This window comes from Homalodisca vitripennis, chromosome 6, assembly GCF_021130785.1.
Source record: "Homalodisca vitripennis isolate AUS2020 chromosome 6, UT_GWSS_2.1, whole genome shotgun sequence".
In the NCBI taxonomy this organism is placed as follows: domain Eukaryota; kingdom Metazoa; phylum Arthropoda; class Insecta; order Hemiptera; family Cicadellidae; genus Homalodisca; species Homalodisca vitripennis.
In genome coordinates, this window is record NC_060212.1 from 109,845,120 (window position 1) to 109,861,649 (window position 16,530).

The 16,530-nt window shown below is 32.5% G+C and overlaps 1 protein-coding gene across 1 annotated transcript; it reads right to left on the bottom strand.

The window, feature by feature from the left end:
- Window positions 1-2,238: 2,238 nt before the first annotated feature.
- On the bottom strand, window positions 2,239-15,093 carry LOC124364714 (aldo-keto reductase family 1 member A1-A-like). Its single transcript, XM_046820403.1, has 6 exons — window positions 14,936-15,093; window positions 9,944-10,083; window positions 9,443-9,489; window positions 7,087-7,325; window positions 4,240-4,396; window positions 2,239-2,447 (listed from the first exon to the last, which is right to left on the bottom strand). The coding sequence occupies exons 2-6, from the start codon at window positions 9,948-9,950 to the stop codon at window positions 2,319-2,321; spliced, it is 579 nt and encodes a 192-aa protein (XP_046676359.1). The 5' UTR covers window positions 9,951-10,083; window positions 14,936-15,093; the 3' UTR covers window positions 2,239-2,318.
- Window positions 15,094-16,530: the final 1,437 nt, after the last annotated feature.

Sequence of the window (16,530 nt, forward strand, 5' to 3'; positions counted from 1 at the left end):
GACAGGAACATCAGCGGTCACCCATCCAAGCAGCAGCCACGCTCGACGTTGCTTGATCCGGTTATCTTGCGATAACCCGCTACACTGCACCATTGGCAATAATAATAGATAGTTTAATATTCTTGTCTTAGCTCAAGTTGTGAAAGTTAAGCTTAGTGCAGCAGTGCTGATGTACCAAGTTTTATTGATTTACTTGTAATCGCTCGGGGGTACCAAACCAGAGCGGGAGTTTTTTACACCCTGTATATAGAAAATAGGAAGGGAAAAGTATGGTCCTTGGGGTACTCCTGAACTGGCTCTCATCCAACCGCCTTGAAATTGTCATTGATAGGGAATCTGCCTGATTCCTTTCAGAGAGGTTCGAGGAAAGAAGTAAGAGAGCCTATCTTTCCAGTTTACTAAAAAAATCGGAATGGTTGACGCAATGGATAGCCTTGTATAAATCACAGTATATAACACTGACACACTATGACTAATCCAAAGCGGTCAAAACGGTCTCCATGACGCTATTGACAGCACTGCAAGTTCAATGTTCCTTTTTTCATGAAAGTAATAATAGTAATAATCATCAAGTAATATTATTGTTTGTTGATATAAAATCGGTTTTTGTTTTTCAGTAGATTATAATATGTTTTTGTACACAGTGCTTAATACAAACACCATTGAAAAACCATTTTCTTGAGATGATACCAGTGCTCAATTAAACAATTTTATTGACGATTTTATCAAAACATTGCTAGAAAACACGATTACAAATATATGGTTGTGATGAAGAGTTATCCAAATTTCATTCCTTACATTCAGGCATTTCTTACTTAAACTGTAGTGGTTTTATAAAACAATTCAAACTGTAATTGGCCACAAAGTTTGATTGAGTAACATTAGATACCTCTAGTTTGTGCCAGTCTTCTTTTTTATATAATACCTTTGAAATGAGGTGTCACTTTCTAGGGGTTGATAATTAAACACTTTGACTTACCCCTGAAATCCTCATTTTGGAGGGGGGAGAGGTGAAAAATTTTCATACTCCAAATAAGTCCTTAGTTGGTCAAATAAACATCCCCGAAATAAATCGCTCTATTCATAAGAAAGTTAATGGGGGGAGGGTCTTTTAAGACATTCGGTATATAAGTTAAGATTCACGCAAAATGTCAAGTCATTAGAGTAGGTCATTCTTGAGATATCGTACTGACAGACGTGCAGAAATTTAATGTGTCCATTCCCTCGACTGACAGTAATAAACAGAGGACAGGGTTGTCACGAAATTTAAGACTGCTAAAAATTGGAGAAGACAATAGATTCAATCTCCATACAAAAACAAGTGCTATTGTTTCGAAGGACGCCGAATCTCTCCAGTACAGTGTTGCGGTGACGAGGTTGTGCTAATGTTGGTATAAATTAATGTTATTATATGATTGAGGTAACGTCAAAGTACGTCACCCCACGTGACTAATAAGCTTCTCATACGAAATTTTAAGTCTATAGCTCAATTTCATTAGGCTATGTGTTATTATGTTCCATTTTAAAATACACAATATACAACTAAAAAAAATTAAAAATGTTTGTAAAGTCGCTATCGAGTACTGCTTTACAGTACAGTACTATGATAGTTACATTACAATTTACAATACTTCCAAGCGTTATTTCATTTAATCAATCAAATTTTAAGTAGTGACTTGATCCGTTGTCTTAAATATTCAGGCTTTTAAGGGCAATGTAAACGTATTTCTCAACATCATTAATGACATTAATTACGGTTTTTAAAATTCTACTTTAATTTTATTAATTTTCTAAACGCAGCAAAGGGGGCTGAAAGAATATATTATATATGTTTGTCCGTCTATGAGCAACATATCTCGAGTATAATCTGACATATAGACTTTACATTTTTTATAAGGATTCATTTCTATATAAGCAACATCAAGTTCAAAGATAGTACATGTCCCTCTGTGATATGCTGAACGTTAACAAACCATGTGGCCACAATTAAAAAGCGGAATAAATCAATGTAAAAGGAAACTTTATGAAATTTTAACAAGTGACATAGTAATATATGAGGCCCAAAAAACAGAAAGCATGAGCTATACAGACTTAAAGTTTTTGCATGCATCCTCATGGAAGCCTGATACGTGAGACGTGGTATGGCACACTTGCAACCGTTTTTTTTTTTTCAATCAAATTAGGAAAATATTTTAAGTAATATTTTTGGATAAAACACAGTCAATAATTGAGATTGTAGAACATTTTTTAAATGTATTATTTAAACTGGTTTACAATGAAAAGCGTATGACTCAGGTATGTGATGAAGGTTGTAACGTCTACGGTTTCCTGTAAGGATACTCAGGATGAGTGAGCATCCCCTCCAGGATAAACCTTCTTCCGTCTTCTCCTCGGTCCAGTACCCCCAGCCGCAGCATTTCCTGCTTACTCAGATGGAAGTCGAAGATCTGGAACACAAAAACTGATTTATTTCTAGTCTCTAACCTACGCATAACACTTATATGAATCACATTAATTTATTTTTAACATAGGTGATTTAAAAATTTAAATCTTGATCTCATATGACCTGATCTCTTCTTCAGGTGTATGACTAAACTAATGCATGACTACACTATAGGTTGAAGTAAACATAACATACCAGAGCGTTGTGCCACGCACAAGTCAGGAACCACACAGACATGTTGAGCGTCTATTCCAAGCCCATTAAATGTATTTTGTTGTTTATAGCGTTTTAGAAGTATAAAAATATCGTATCATTTATCGAAAACAAATTGACTTAAATAAAGTTTAAGTAGATATCTAATTATATCCATTACATAGAACCCCTATTTCTTTAAACATGCATTACAACTTGCATAGTAAATTAAATATTTTACAGAAAAATTCTGTGCTTTTATCTTCAAAACGATTCATTCCGGGCCCAAGGAACGATATGTTAATATCTTATAAGTGCACTTCCATTATAGCTACTCCTATCGACGAACACTATAGAATAGATCGGATTGCGGATCTCGAAACGTAGTATTACTGATTAAACTGATTATATTTTATCACTGAACAATTTAAAATACAATTTAGACAGGATCCAGCGACGCTTCGTCCGAGCTGTCGGTGTTAGGCTGGGTCACAACTATTTTGATGTACCCATTGATCTAGTTGAGGCCTCTCTTGGACTTCTCCCTCTGTCTACTAGAAGGCAACAGGCTGATGCTCTTTTCCTATGAGGAGTTCTTCGTGGCACGGTCGATTGTCCTGACCTACTCTGTCGCATTGATCTGCGAGCTTCAAGACTGACCCGCTCATGTAACCTGTTTTTTGGTCGGTCGCACACCCCACCAACTACATCATGCACGGCCCTCTTCCACGTTTGCATCGACTGGGCAACCAGCCGTGTCGCCAGTTCGACTTCTTTGATGACAGCCAATCTGTAATCAGAGGAGTCTTCCAGAGTTGGGTTCCCCGGTGAATGTTTGTTTTCCGGAATAGAGTTCTCTAAATAAATATATTATATCTCGAGCTTACTTATTGTTTTATGTTTATGTATGTTATCGTTGTTTCTTGTCATTGTTATGTTAGCTATTGCTATTATTGTTATTATTAATACTGCTTTTCTCGTATTACCTCTATTTATTGAATTGTTGATTTAGTTTATTAGTTTGCCTTTTGAATTAGCTTATTGTTGGTTGAAAAAAAAATGATTGCTTAGTTATTGAATTGTTGTTTTAGTTTATTAAGTTTGTTTATTGATTTAGCTTGTTGTTGGTTGTCGTGCTTGCAATATTTTATTGCTTTGTTCTTTATTGATACCTTTGTATTGTTTTTCTATAATTTGTATTGTCATCTTGATATCCTTATCTGTAAAATGGTGTATTACCGTTGATAAATAAATAAATAAAATGTCCGGAAAAATTATGTTTCCTTCATAGTCGTTCCATCGTCAAAAAAAAACTTTAAAGAAGGAAGAGGTTTTCCTTAATCTATACAAAACATTCATAGGTTTCCATTACACAAAAACTTAACATAGTGTTCACAGATTGGTTGTAAATTATGCACAAAATATGTTGAGATAGGTTCCGGGTACTTTTTTTGAACAGAAACCATATTAAATTTTCCTCTTTATTCTAACAAACTAAACTCCTCATCCACGTATTAAAAACTGACCATTGTCGCTCGGTTCTTAAGGTACTAAATTAGGCTCAATCATTGTGAGCCAGAGTGTGTTCATTAAATTGTACTTACGTCAATGTTTTGCTTCAATCTTCCAGGGTTGTTGCTCTTTGGTATGACAGCGATACCCAACTGAAGCATGTGACATAGCAGCACCTGAGCGGGGGTTTTGTTGTGAGTTTTAGCGATTGCTAATACGTCAGTATCCGTTAGAGGATTTTCAATATTCCTGTGTGCAAATTTTATGATTATAAGTTTGTAATATGATCCTTAATCTAGTTTTACATTACACCCAGTTAAATTGTGTTTGACGCATGCTATCCTCTAGGCGGTTACTAAACAGTAATCATCGAACAATTTTATAATGACGATCATTTAGTAATTGTAAAAGTTCTTCTTTTATTTATTAGCTGAGCGTTAGCGAAGCCTGTCACTCGAGGGGATGGAGACATTTTATTTCTGCACGTGTGTCAGTACGACATCTCAAGAACGAACTACTCTATGAATTGACATTTTTCGTGAATCTTTACTTCTATACCGGGTGCCTTAAATGTTACCATCCCCCATTAACTTTCTTGTGAATAGGGATGGAGTGATTAACATTGAGGAATGTTTATATGACCAACTGAAAATATTTTTGGTGTATGAAAACCCTTCCCCCCAAATGGGGTATTTTGGGGATAAGTCAAAATTTTTAAATAGCACTCCTTGCAAGTGACACTTCATTTTAAAGGTATTACAAAAAGAAGAAGAATGACACAAACTAGATGTATCTAATGTTACTCTGCCAAATTTGGTGGCCAATTAAAGTTTGAATTGTTTTATGAAACCTGACACATTAAGATACATTTAATTTTATTGTAAGGCAGAGAAAAAAATTCACGCATTAGTTATTTTGAAATTTACGACACCAAATTGTTAAATAAGTTATAACAAGAATAAAAAAACAGAAAAAAACCATGAATAACATAACCATGGTTTATTTTGTTTTGTTTGGTCTGACAAAAATCCCAGTAGGAAGTCCTTGAAATACTAATGGCTGGTTTTGCCATGTTATCTCTTATTGGTTAATAGGAGACACACACATTAGCTGGACTGAAAGTGTATCACATACTAAGACACACTTTTCTAGAGGTTGCTATCTAAAACCTTAGACTTACCCACACAATACTCCATTTTGGAGAGAAAAACTTTTTGTATCATTCTTCTTCTTTTTATAATACTTTTAAAATGAGGTGTCACATGCAAGGGGTTACTATTTTAAAAGATCGACTTACCCCTCAATACCTCACTTTAGTGAGAGAGGGGTCAACAGTTTTTATTCATCGAAAACCTCCTTAGTTAGTCATATAAACATCCCCCAAAGTAAATCATTCCATCTCTATTCATAAGAAATTAATAGATGGGTGGCTTTTTAAGGCACCCGGTATAGAGAATTTCGAGTTAGATGATGGTACATGTGGCTGAGTGTGTCTCTATGAACGCTCGTGCATAGGACTCCTCTACAATGAAATGGGTTATAGATAAGGAATGTTGCTTACAAATACGCGTAACCTGTTAATTAAGTTATGTGACGTCTAAAATAATCACATACTTGAGAGACTATACATCGTACGAGTTGTCACATAACTACTAGCTTGCTGCACTTGTGTCGATACAATGTTTCAGTTGTTTACGTGTATAAATAATATTAAATACGACACATTTACTTCAAAATATGATAAATATAATAGAACAGAAGCATGTCGAAAGACTTTAACGATCTATGTTGATACCTTGGCATTCGGTTGCAACAATATCATCGTCAAATGTATACTCTTTTATGGTGTGTTACAAAAATGTGACTTTTGATGATTCTTGAAGACGATTACAATAGCCAATAAGGTAAAAACCCATCCAGCAAAGTACTTTTATATTTCTTTTTTCAAACAGAAATATTAAATAAATAATAATATTTTAATTGCATTTTAACTATCTATCTCGTGTATTATTGTATAATTTAGTGTAGTAAAAAATACTCTATACAGTCAAACATACACACTATTTTACGTTGTTTTTGTATCCAGATATAACTTTTAGGTTTTCTACTGGCCTTTCAATACCTCTACAGAATAAAGCTCTTTAGAACAAAAATGCTCTTGAATTTTTCAAAAAAAGAATTAATGCACACAAACCTATACATCCCCTATGCCTAGTACTTTTCCATTGCCGTTTCTAAGTATTTTAACTTTAGCGGCTTCAAAATACACATCGGAGCCATAATTAGTTTTGAATACTTCATATTTCATAGGAATTTCTAAAACTTGCCACTTCGTCTTTTCTTTGAATCGTATTCGAACAAACTTTTCAATTCTGTTCACTTTGGAAAGATGGATATATAACTATTGAATATATTGTTCAATACTCCAAGCACGTCATATTTGAACTTACAATACATAGTCATAGATTAAATGTAGTTTGAGTATTTTACCAAACCAAGTTAATTTTTCTGTAGTTTTAATGTTAAGAAAATTATTGTTTTGAGTTTTATAAATTTTGGAACTAGATAAGTTTTTCGTGAACTTCATCTATAAAAGTACTGGCAATAAAGCCTTTTGGTGTTTTTTTTCATTATCCATTTTTTTTCTTTTTTTTCCATCTATTTTGATGATTGATACTATGGGTTGGAGTGTCTAATCTTTTTTGGAAATAGCTTTGGGCTTATGTGGAAATCATGTCAGATTTGCAATGTCTGTATCAGGGGTCATTTCGATAGTGGGGTAGGAGTGACATTTAATCATGAACAACAATGAAAAACAATATATATATATATATATATATATATATATATATATATATATCTTTTCCTAAAGTAAAACATTAAAAGTATATAAACTACATTATACTAAGTTCGACTAAATACTGTCAAATGCTGCTTACCCACAAAAAAACCCTTGAGGAACTCCCATAGATCCCATAGTGGCGTATGAGGTGATGAGGATACCGTTCTTCTTATAGTATTCTTGCTCTTCTTTGCTCTGCTGATAAACGTGAAGCTCTATCTGGAGGTTGGAGGGTTTGATGCGAGAATTCTGCACAATATTATCTATCTGTTTCACGTTGAAGTTGGACAGCCCGATGTACTTCGTCAAGCCGGCGTCAACCATGTCCTCCATCGCCTTTAAATTGTATGAATGGAGTTATTTACAAGCTGTGTTAAGTTATTAATACGTTTAAACTATTTCACGGTGGTTTATTCAGTAACGTTATAATGTGAATAACGACATAAACTCTTGGTTTATCTTGCGAATTCCGGAATTACAACAGGGATGCTAACGTCCAGTCATCACTTTTTAAAAGTACTCAAACTGCACATTGTGAGATAATTTATGGACTTTGAAAGATAGTCCCAGCTCCGGTCACCGTAATATTGAAACGTAAATAGACATATCTTAGTTAATTCCAGTATTTAAATTAATTTTATTCAAAGTTGTATTCAATCTGTTATGTAGTTATTAGTGATGGAAGACGTTCTTATATCCAACCATCGATTTATGATCCATCCATCCATACTACTAGATTATATTCATCTGCAGCTATTTTTAATATTATTAAGATATTGATATCGTAACGTAAATATGTTAATTTAGATACGACAAATATTCTTTGTTTAAAGTTCTTTTCTGACGATGGAAGTTTTGAAAGGATAACAGGATTTCGGATATTTGTCTTATTTTTATGTTACAAAAGGTATAACATAATGTTTCGAGGATCGGAATCCATCCTCTTCGTCGGGTGGAGATGAATTAATAGATACCATAAAAGAACAGAAAGAAGAAAAGAAAAGAAAGAAAAGAGTTCAAACATGCCCAAAAGCCGCTTGGCCAGGCTTTGTTCAGATTTATCGACCCGGTGCCGAAGAAAGACCCGATAATTTCCTCGTTAGTATCACACTGTAGCCCATGCTGGTGTGATTGTGATTCTCGTACTAGTGAGTTGTGCTCGGAACTTGCATCCTGTGCAATGACAAAGCTTGGACTGGACTCCAAGCGTCAATCATGGAATCCAAACCTGTTATCTTTTCGCGACAAATATCATATAAAACTTAAACTGCAACAGTGTCCGTTTATTCTTGTTAAAGATCATTATGATTGTGCTTACATGGAAATTGACGTCCCACCTTCATATAAGTATTAGTTATTAGCATTAGAGAGATATATTATAGTAAGTACAGTAGGTATTAGTATATTATATACATTAGAAAAGTATCTTAACGACTTGTTTTGTTGCGTTTTAAAGTGTCTCAAAGACGAAACCATCGTCAATAATACATGTTAATAAAAAGAATGTCCACCGTGCCTTTAAATTTGCTTTTAATATTTTTAGTATAGAATATAATTTATTGTCAATTCTCCATATAATTTTATTGGTTATAGTATTATTCGTTCAAATAAACTTTACTATTTTTTACTTTTCAATTTCAACATTATCTATATAATTTGTAATGGGGAATGAAACGAACGATTCCCGAACCATTCGACAGCATTCAATACCTATAGTAACACATTACCGTACACTGGTTGTTATATAGTTATTTTAATTTTTAGATAAAGAAATATTCATGGGGTGTTTCTTTTAATGTTTTTAAATATAAAGTGTAATCTCTATCCATTCTAAATTTATTGGCTTGTACTTATGTGACAAAACTGCTAATGTTACAAAGAATGTGTAAGATATATTGAATAATTCACAGACCATGTTTGATGTTTTTTTTTTTTTTTGTTATCGTAGGACAAGAAGCTTACAAATTGCACCTAGTCCTAAAGGGCCTTTGCGCTGCTTCCGGAGTGACGGGATATTCTGGAAGGGTAAGGTTGGGGTTAGGAGCCGCCTCCTGTCGAGATCCATGAGGGAACATTTAGAGTATTAGTCCCGGGCATGTCCCCTCGGAAGAGGAGAAGCCAGCTCTGAACCAGCCTCTTCAGCAAAGCATGCAGTGGGTGGTACGCCCTTATGTCTGGGCTAGCCAGAACAACTGACTTAGGAAACCCCCAACTCCAACAGTCATCTCCCGCAGTAGACTAGACCTATCGAATTACCCTTGCACCCCAGAATCCATGCTACATTTGAGGTTAGTGATGTGCCGCTCCTGGACATCCATAAGATTGCCTAGATTTGTGTCACATCTGTTTTTGCTGTACCGTGTGTGGCTTCAACTGGAAGGTATAAACCCTCCTGGGGAATAGGATGTTTGATGTTAGAGAAAATATTGTTATTCATTCATGAGTTAACTTACTTTCCACACAGCAACGTGATCGGTCTGCATGTCTAAGCCTTCACTACCTGTGACGGAATTTACAATGTTAGTTTGTGAGAAAATTATACATTGTACCAATAATTGTTTATTTAAATACAATTTATACATAGACTCTTACAGAAAAATGAAAACCACATTTACACATGTGTTGCAAAAAAAAAACAGTGCAAGAAATGTCACATAAAAAAAACAAATAACAAGCTTCTGATGATATATGTAATGATTTTAAGAGTTGCGTTTAAAAAGTCAAGTTTGGTATAGAATTACATTACTTTATTTGGCAAATTATAACATAAGTTATAAGAAAACAATTAACGCAAATAAAATAATAAGTTCAAGTTATTAATTAAAAATAGGATTTTGTTATAAACATACCAATAATTTGTTATTAATATTGGTAGTTTTTAAATCGATATTAAACACATTTGATTGTAATAATAGAAACTGGCTAAACAGTATTTATGTTGTGATGAACATTACCTGACATGATGGTACTGTCGTACTTGTACCCCACAGCGTGGTGTATCAGATACAAATCCACGTACTCCAACTGTAAGGCCTTCAGCTGCTTCTCTAAGAACTCCCTCGCGTGTTCGGCATGGATCCCCTTTTGGTGGAAGCTACACAGATACACAGTATTATGAGTGTATCTAGAATAACTTTGAAATAAAAGAATTATATGTATGTAATGGATACAATTAATTTTTATGCTGAATTTATGATGCTATTACTAATTAATTAATAATTTTACCTTACATATTTACAACATTATGTCATATATACCGAAGGTTAAAATTGGACACTGAAAGGATCTTGGAAACAGTAAGAAATACAACATTAAATGGACAAACTTATGCGAAATAGCAACACCAACTAATATATGTATGCAATTAATTATCCGAAAAACTTTGTTGGAACCTTCCAGAAATCCACCTCAATATCCAAGTTAACTTTATTTATTCATATAGTGCAGATTATTTACATTAAGTAACATCAATCTAGGTAGATTTCTTATAAATCTGGTCATAGCAATCGTTCTCATAATTCCCAAACAATATTCTTGATTTTCTTCGATCATGAGCTCCAGAACCCAAAACCACCATAATACAAAACTGTATACGTGAACATGATAGTTAACGTAGTTTGTAAAAGATTCAGATCAAACCAGGTACATACACAGAACTATATTTGTATAAATAGCTTAGATGAGTTCATTAACGAGTCTTAACCAATGAAAAGTTTCTAGATGGTGGCCGTTAAAATTCGAGCAAAAATTTTAACTCAACTAATTTACAACGTAGACCATAACTTTAAAGTGTATTACGTGATTTCAAACTATTTTTATTGAAGTCACCACTTTCTTTTCGGCCTACGGGTGTATGTTTTGCACATGCTTTTAAAGTAGAATGACAGGTTTACCGAAATATAAACAAAACATCTGATCTTGAGGTAATGAACAATCTGTTAGGAAAAATTAAAAGGGAAATATAAACCACAATAATATTCAACATTATGTACTAAAAGGAAAATAACGTTAGCTTCTCTAACCTAGTAGTGTTTTACAATTATTGGTTTTCTAACTGTTCAATCAGTTTACTCATATTATTATTGATAATGTCCGAAATTTTTGCATCATGTGGATCTAGCCCTGCTTAAGCAGACTTTCCTTGGTTATTGATTTTTTCAGGTTAGGTTACTTCTGCAATATCAACTCTGTCAAAATTTACAAACTCAATTCATACACTGCTATTATTAGCTATGTTGACTTTAACACACTAAAATCTTCCAATGCTAAACAATCGTTACAAGAGCACTAAAATATATAGTAAAATACTGGTTTGAATAAGTTTAACAACAACTAATCTATGTGTTAACTAATTCAACTTACAATGTATTTACTTACTGCACGTAGTACCAATATTAAACCTCATCGGAATCACGGAACCTCATAAATTAAATTTCAACACGTTTAATATTAATTTTATTTATTAAAATTCATTTTTCAATTAACTACTAGTTTCACCCTAACGAGGTTTAAAAAAGGATTAAAAATATATTTATTAGATCTTTACTAGTTAATAAAACTGTACACTAGTGTAGTTTAATCCTGGAAGAAACTTAAACTTTCTGTTTATTATAATTGTAACCTTTACTCAATGACATTGGGCCTTACCTTACATTCACTTAAGAAATAAATTACGTAAAGAAATATTTTATTACAAATTTTGATGAAAAAACGTCAAAGACGAAATGACTTTATAAAAGATAAATAAACTTTGACAATGTAAATAAAAAAACACAAGTACAACAAGGAAAAAAATAGATGCTTTATTTACAAGATATTTAGCAAGATTTTATTTTAGAACGATTTTTTTTTATAAACTGTTATTATAAACTTATAATTTCATGTATATACCACAATGACAATGAAAATGAATTAATTATTTCGTAATTAGAAGATTGTTGTTAAATGATACTGACCAAATTTCAGAAACTGATATAAATGATAATAATGAAAATGTATAAATATTTAACAAATCCTTTAACATTTATAAGCCAGTAATCATTGTAAAAATAATAGAAAAATATGAATAATAATGATAGATTATTACTATTTTTACTTATATACATCTTTTTATGTTAAATAATTGAGTGTTTCATATTATTTAAAAATATTAAATAACCATATATTAAGATTAGCAAACGTCTTTTTTTAAGATGCCCCATTATAATAAATGGTCATTTCTTTCGACTAGTCGCACAACTGCATTTCTATTTTATTCATTCTATGCTTTCGATATATCTAAGGTTTCAGATGGTGGCTATTTAAGTTTAGATAAGGAATGGTTATATATAAGTTATTGTGCATTATAGCGCAAAACAACAAACTGTTTTAGGAATCTCAGGTAATTTATAAAAATTTTCAACTTTTTTTGTGATATAACGTATGGTTTTTAGATAGAGGGTGTACAATATTGTAACTACGTTGCAACATTGCGGGAATAGTTGTGAACGCTATAACTACCATAATTCGTAATAGATACTTATAACGTTATATATAAAAGAAACTTGGTACATATACAGTGTTTATACATAGTTTGGATGAGTTCGTTAGCCAGTCTTAACCAATAAAACGTTTGCAGATGGTGGTTATTTGTATTTGTACATATGTTTTCGAGTATTTCACAAAGTATAAATAAAAATTGGCACTTTTAATAAATGTTGTTATTCCAAACAACATTTATGCCTACTTATTGTTAGAGAACTTTTTAGGTTCCAAGATTGTAGCCATTTTAAGTGATAAAAGTATAAAATTGAACCATTATAAGTAAACATGTTTTCAAATATAATTGTTACTAATTGTAACTAAATCAAGTCCCCCGTTAAAAAAAATCTTTACGGCTGTAAATGTTTTTGTCTAGAAGATTTTAAGACAATTGACTTCCTAAGTATTACGATTATATTGACAAACCAACATTGATGGTTATTTTCCCATCAAGAATGTGTATTTTAATTACGGTAGCTACTTTAAACTTAACTAAAATTAATAAATAACTGTTTTGATCGAAAATAATTTTTAATCCAAATTTATAATTCCTATATTATAATTAATGAATGGTATAAAAAAAAGGTTAAACAATCATTTTTATATTGAAAATACGTTATATTTTTAAGTCTTTAATTAATAACATATTAAAAACCCTATTACTTTTATGCCTATTAATACACCATGCTTTTCTGATAAATTCGATAACACACGTGTGGGATTTTCCAGAAACATATAATATATATAATAGATAGAATTTAAATTTATGCAACTTGTAATTAGTGTTACTACAGCAATACATTTTGTTGTATTTAACATAATCTTGGTAGATTCAAGGGACATTACTCTGTATTACTGAAAAATTGAAACACAAAACCATTTGGCATCTGAAACTCTCTGGTCTCAAAGTTTACACCTTTTCTAGAGCAAATGAAACTCTAGAAGCTATCGAGAAACACAACTTATAGTATCCTAGAAGTACCCAACTATTCTCTAGCATTTACTGCTCTCTAGTAGACATTTGCTTATGCTTCCTTAAATTGCAGGTCTTCAATCCTTATGAAAAACTTGCATTTTAAAAGCCTTACTCTTAAAAAATAACATGTCATGTTCCACATACATCTCAGGAGACACAACTTTCTAATCCCTTCTCTTGTACGCTTCTACTCTTTAGAAGACTTCAGCTCTTATAAATATGTGGCTTCTGAAAGAATACCTATTTGGCTCGCCTGGGTTTCATTCGTGTAACTGGTATCCTTCTTCTTCTTAAAAAAAAAAAAAAAACTGGTCTCAGAATATGAAAACCTTTGCAGTTGTTTATTCTCATAAAATATTTGCAGTTATCTAGAAACGTCCAATCTCTTAATAAAGCGCCCATTAATAATTCTCCCGCCATATATCCTGCGCCTGACATTTGAAGCTTCTGGTCATAAGAAGGCATTAGTCTCTGTTAATATCTAGACAGTAGGAGCCACAGCCCTCCTACATCCGGAATTATCTCTGGTTCTTAGACTTTCTAGTATTTTGAACCATCTGTTCTCTGAAAATTTCCTGTGTGTGGAAACTTTCAGAATGAAAAAACTCCTCAGATATATCCTTCACTCTGTGATCTTCAAAACTCTCCATTTTACAATCTTCTCCGCGCTTACGGCCTCTGGAAATTTCCATCTACAGTGAGGTCTTGGAAATGTTGGAAAATTTCCAGCCTATATCAACTCCTAATCTCTCAGAGCTTTGATTCTCAGACGGCTCACCATAAACAGAATCGCCGTACACAAGCTAAAGCAAAAGCTAATTCTTTAGTCAATATCCATGAATCCATTTCTGAATGATGAATTCTAATGTCCCAGTAACCCCTACTGGCGACATTTGTTAAGTTTCTGAATCATAATTTTCGTAAATGATGTTTATGCCGATGTTTAATAAAATATAAGCATAATTTTAGTGTCCATGGATAGATGATCTGGCTATGAACGCTATTTATGGTCAAAGCACTCAGGAAATTTATTGTTATTATATGCAATGTTTATTAAAATTTTGGTAAGTAAATTGATGTCTACCAAATAAGCAGAAAAGTTGTATAAAATGCTTTTGACTACCCGTGCCCTTGGCTCCAAGAGCTCAGAAGATAGTTGTTCTAGAAAATCCACACCAAATTTGATTCGGATTCAAGTAACTACTGTATATTCCAGGGCAGTATGAGTATAAAATATTAGATACAGGGTACTAGATCCTTCAGCAACACACTAGAACAAGACATTTATTTGTAGGGTGCATTCAATGATATTTGTTAACATTCAAAAAGAATAATTACGGTTGTAATCTTGATAACACATAGACGGATTTGTTTACAAGTACACAGCATTTATTCCAGAAGTACCTAACACTGTACACAAATTTTAGAAGATATATTATTAGATGTTTACCAGGAATGTGCCAAGTCCGATGACCGGTAACTCGAGTCCGGTTGCGGCAGTAAACACAGATCTGGGCCCTAATTTGGCTAGCATCGCTGTTAGAAGGTAGGGGTACCGCGTGACTGTGTCAGTGGAACCGCTATTACACCTGGCTGCTACGAAGTGGGCGTTTTATCGTTATAGATAACACAATATCTGATTACTGAAGTACTTTGTGTTTTGAAAATCATTGGCCTAATTGAATTATATTTCACAACTTGTGATAATTTGTACTTTTTTTATTTAAACTTTTCCAGTTTTACAATATGTGTAATACTTCAACGATTATGTATATTTATAATAAATTTTTAAATTGCTGTTAAAATGTACGTACATATGATAATTTAGACACTTAAATCTCTGAAATCGACCCGTAAATACACTTTCAAGTAGGTAAATCGTTTGATCTAAGACGTTATAAATGAACTATTTGAGTATTGCTATTCAAAACTAAACTGTAACCAAAAATAGCTTACAAGGAAAATAGTCTACTGTTGACCAAAGTATACTTTTCAGACCAACTTTCTTGATCAGACAGTAAGGCTAACGCTACTATAGTGAAGGGAATTGTCAGAAGTAGGCTACTCTTTTTGACTAAAACAGACTTTTTAGAAAAAACGTATGAATCCTTTTTTATTGTGCCTAAAATGGAAACGCTCCAACAGTAGCGTTTTAAATTTAATTATTTTAAATTTAAAGTACTGTTTTCACGCTAATCCTCAAATAAGGGCCAGTGGTAATTGAAATAATATGTATTATTAACATGTCCATTTACTATTAAAAATTGTAGAATTCTACGGAATTTGAATTTTGAAATTGTGTAAGACGCCTTTACATATGCTTTCTTATTACAACGGAACTACTGTTGGGAGTTTACGTTTGGTGTAGCGAGAGGTACTGGGAAGCTGGGTAGGTTCGAGCGAATTCCTTGAACTAGCCATTCCAAATATATGCCGTTGTTCTTTCTCCACCGCTCTACCCCAGTGTAAACTCGTCCGGAATGTGTTGATTTGCCTAATTCAACTTAAGAGCATCATTTAGTCATTGTTAACAATATGGTTAATCCTTTGCATTATTTAATCAGTACTCGTACTTTAGGAATTCGCGAAATGTATTGTATGTTTAACATATGTATAGTGCCTATTTAAATATATACTTATTGTTTAACTAAATTTCTGCATATTTATTATGTATATATATTAAATATAAATATTGTTGATAAAATCATTTAAAATCCCCCTACCTTCAATCATAGATGAACTTATTGCTGGTAAAATGCGTTTTAAATATTTAATTCCATCAGGTTTTTCAATAATTTCATCAAGTTTGTTCGAAATAAAAACTTTAATCGCTTTCTTGTCATTCAAAAAATTGTTATTTCCAGCCTTTTCTTGAGCATAAATATAATTAATAATTCCATCAAGTTTTGTCAAATCATCGATATATCTGTATTCAATCTTATTATCACTGTATTTTCTTACATTAGATCCTTCGATTCATTTTTCCCAAATTGGTTTAATTAAATTCATATATTTTTTACCTCTACTTGATTTAGGTTTTTTAGT

Excerpts from the sequence above, each read along its gene's own strand:
- LOC124364714 (XM_046820403.1), bottom strand. Across the intron at positions 7,326-9,442 it reads ATCACGTTGCTGTGTGGAAA|GCGATGGAGGACATGGTTGA; the intron begins GTAAGTTAACTC and ends TACAATTTAAAG. Across the intron at positions 4,397-7,086 it reads CCTCAAGGGTTTTTTTGTGG|GAATATTGAAAATCCTCTAA; the intron begins GTAAGCAGCATT and ends ATTTGCACACAG.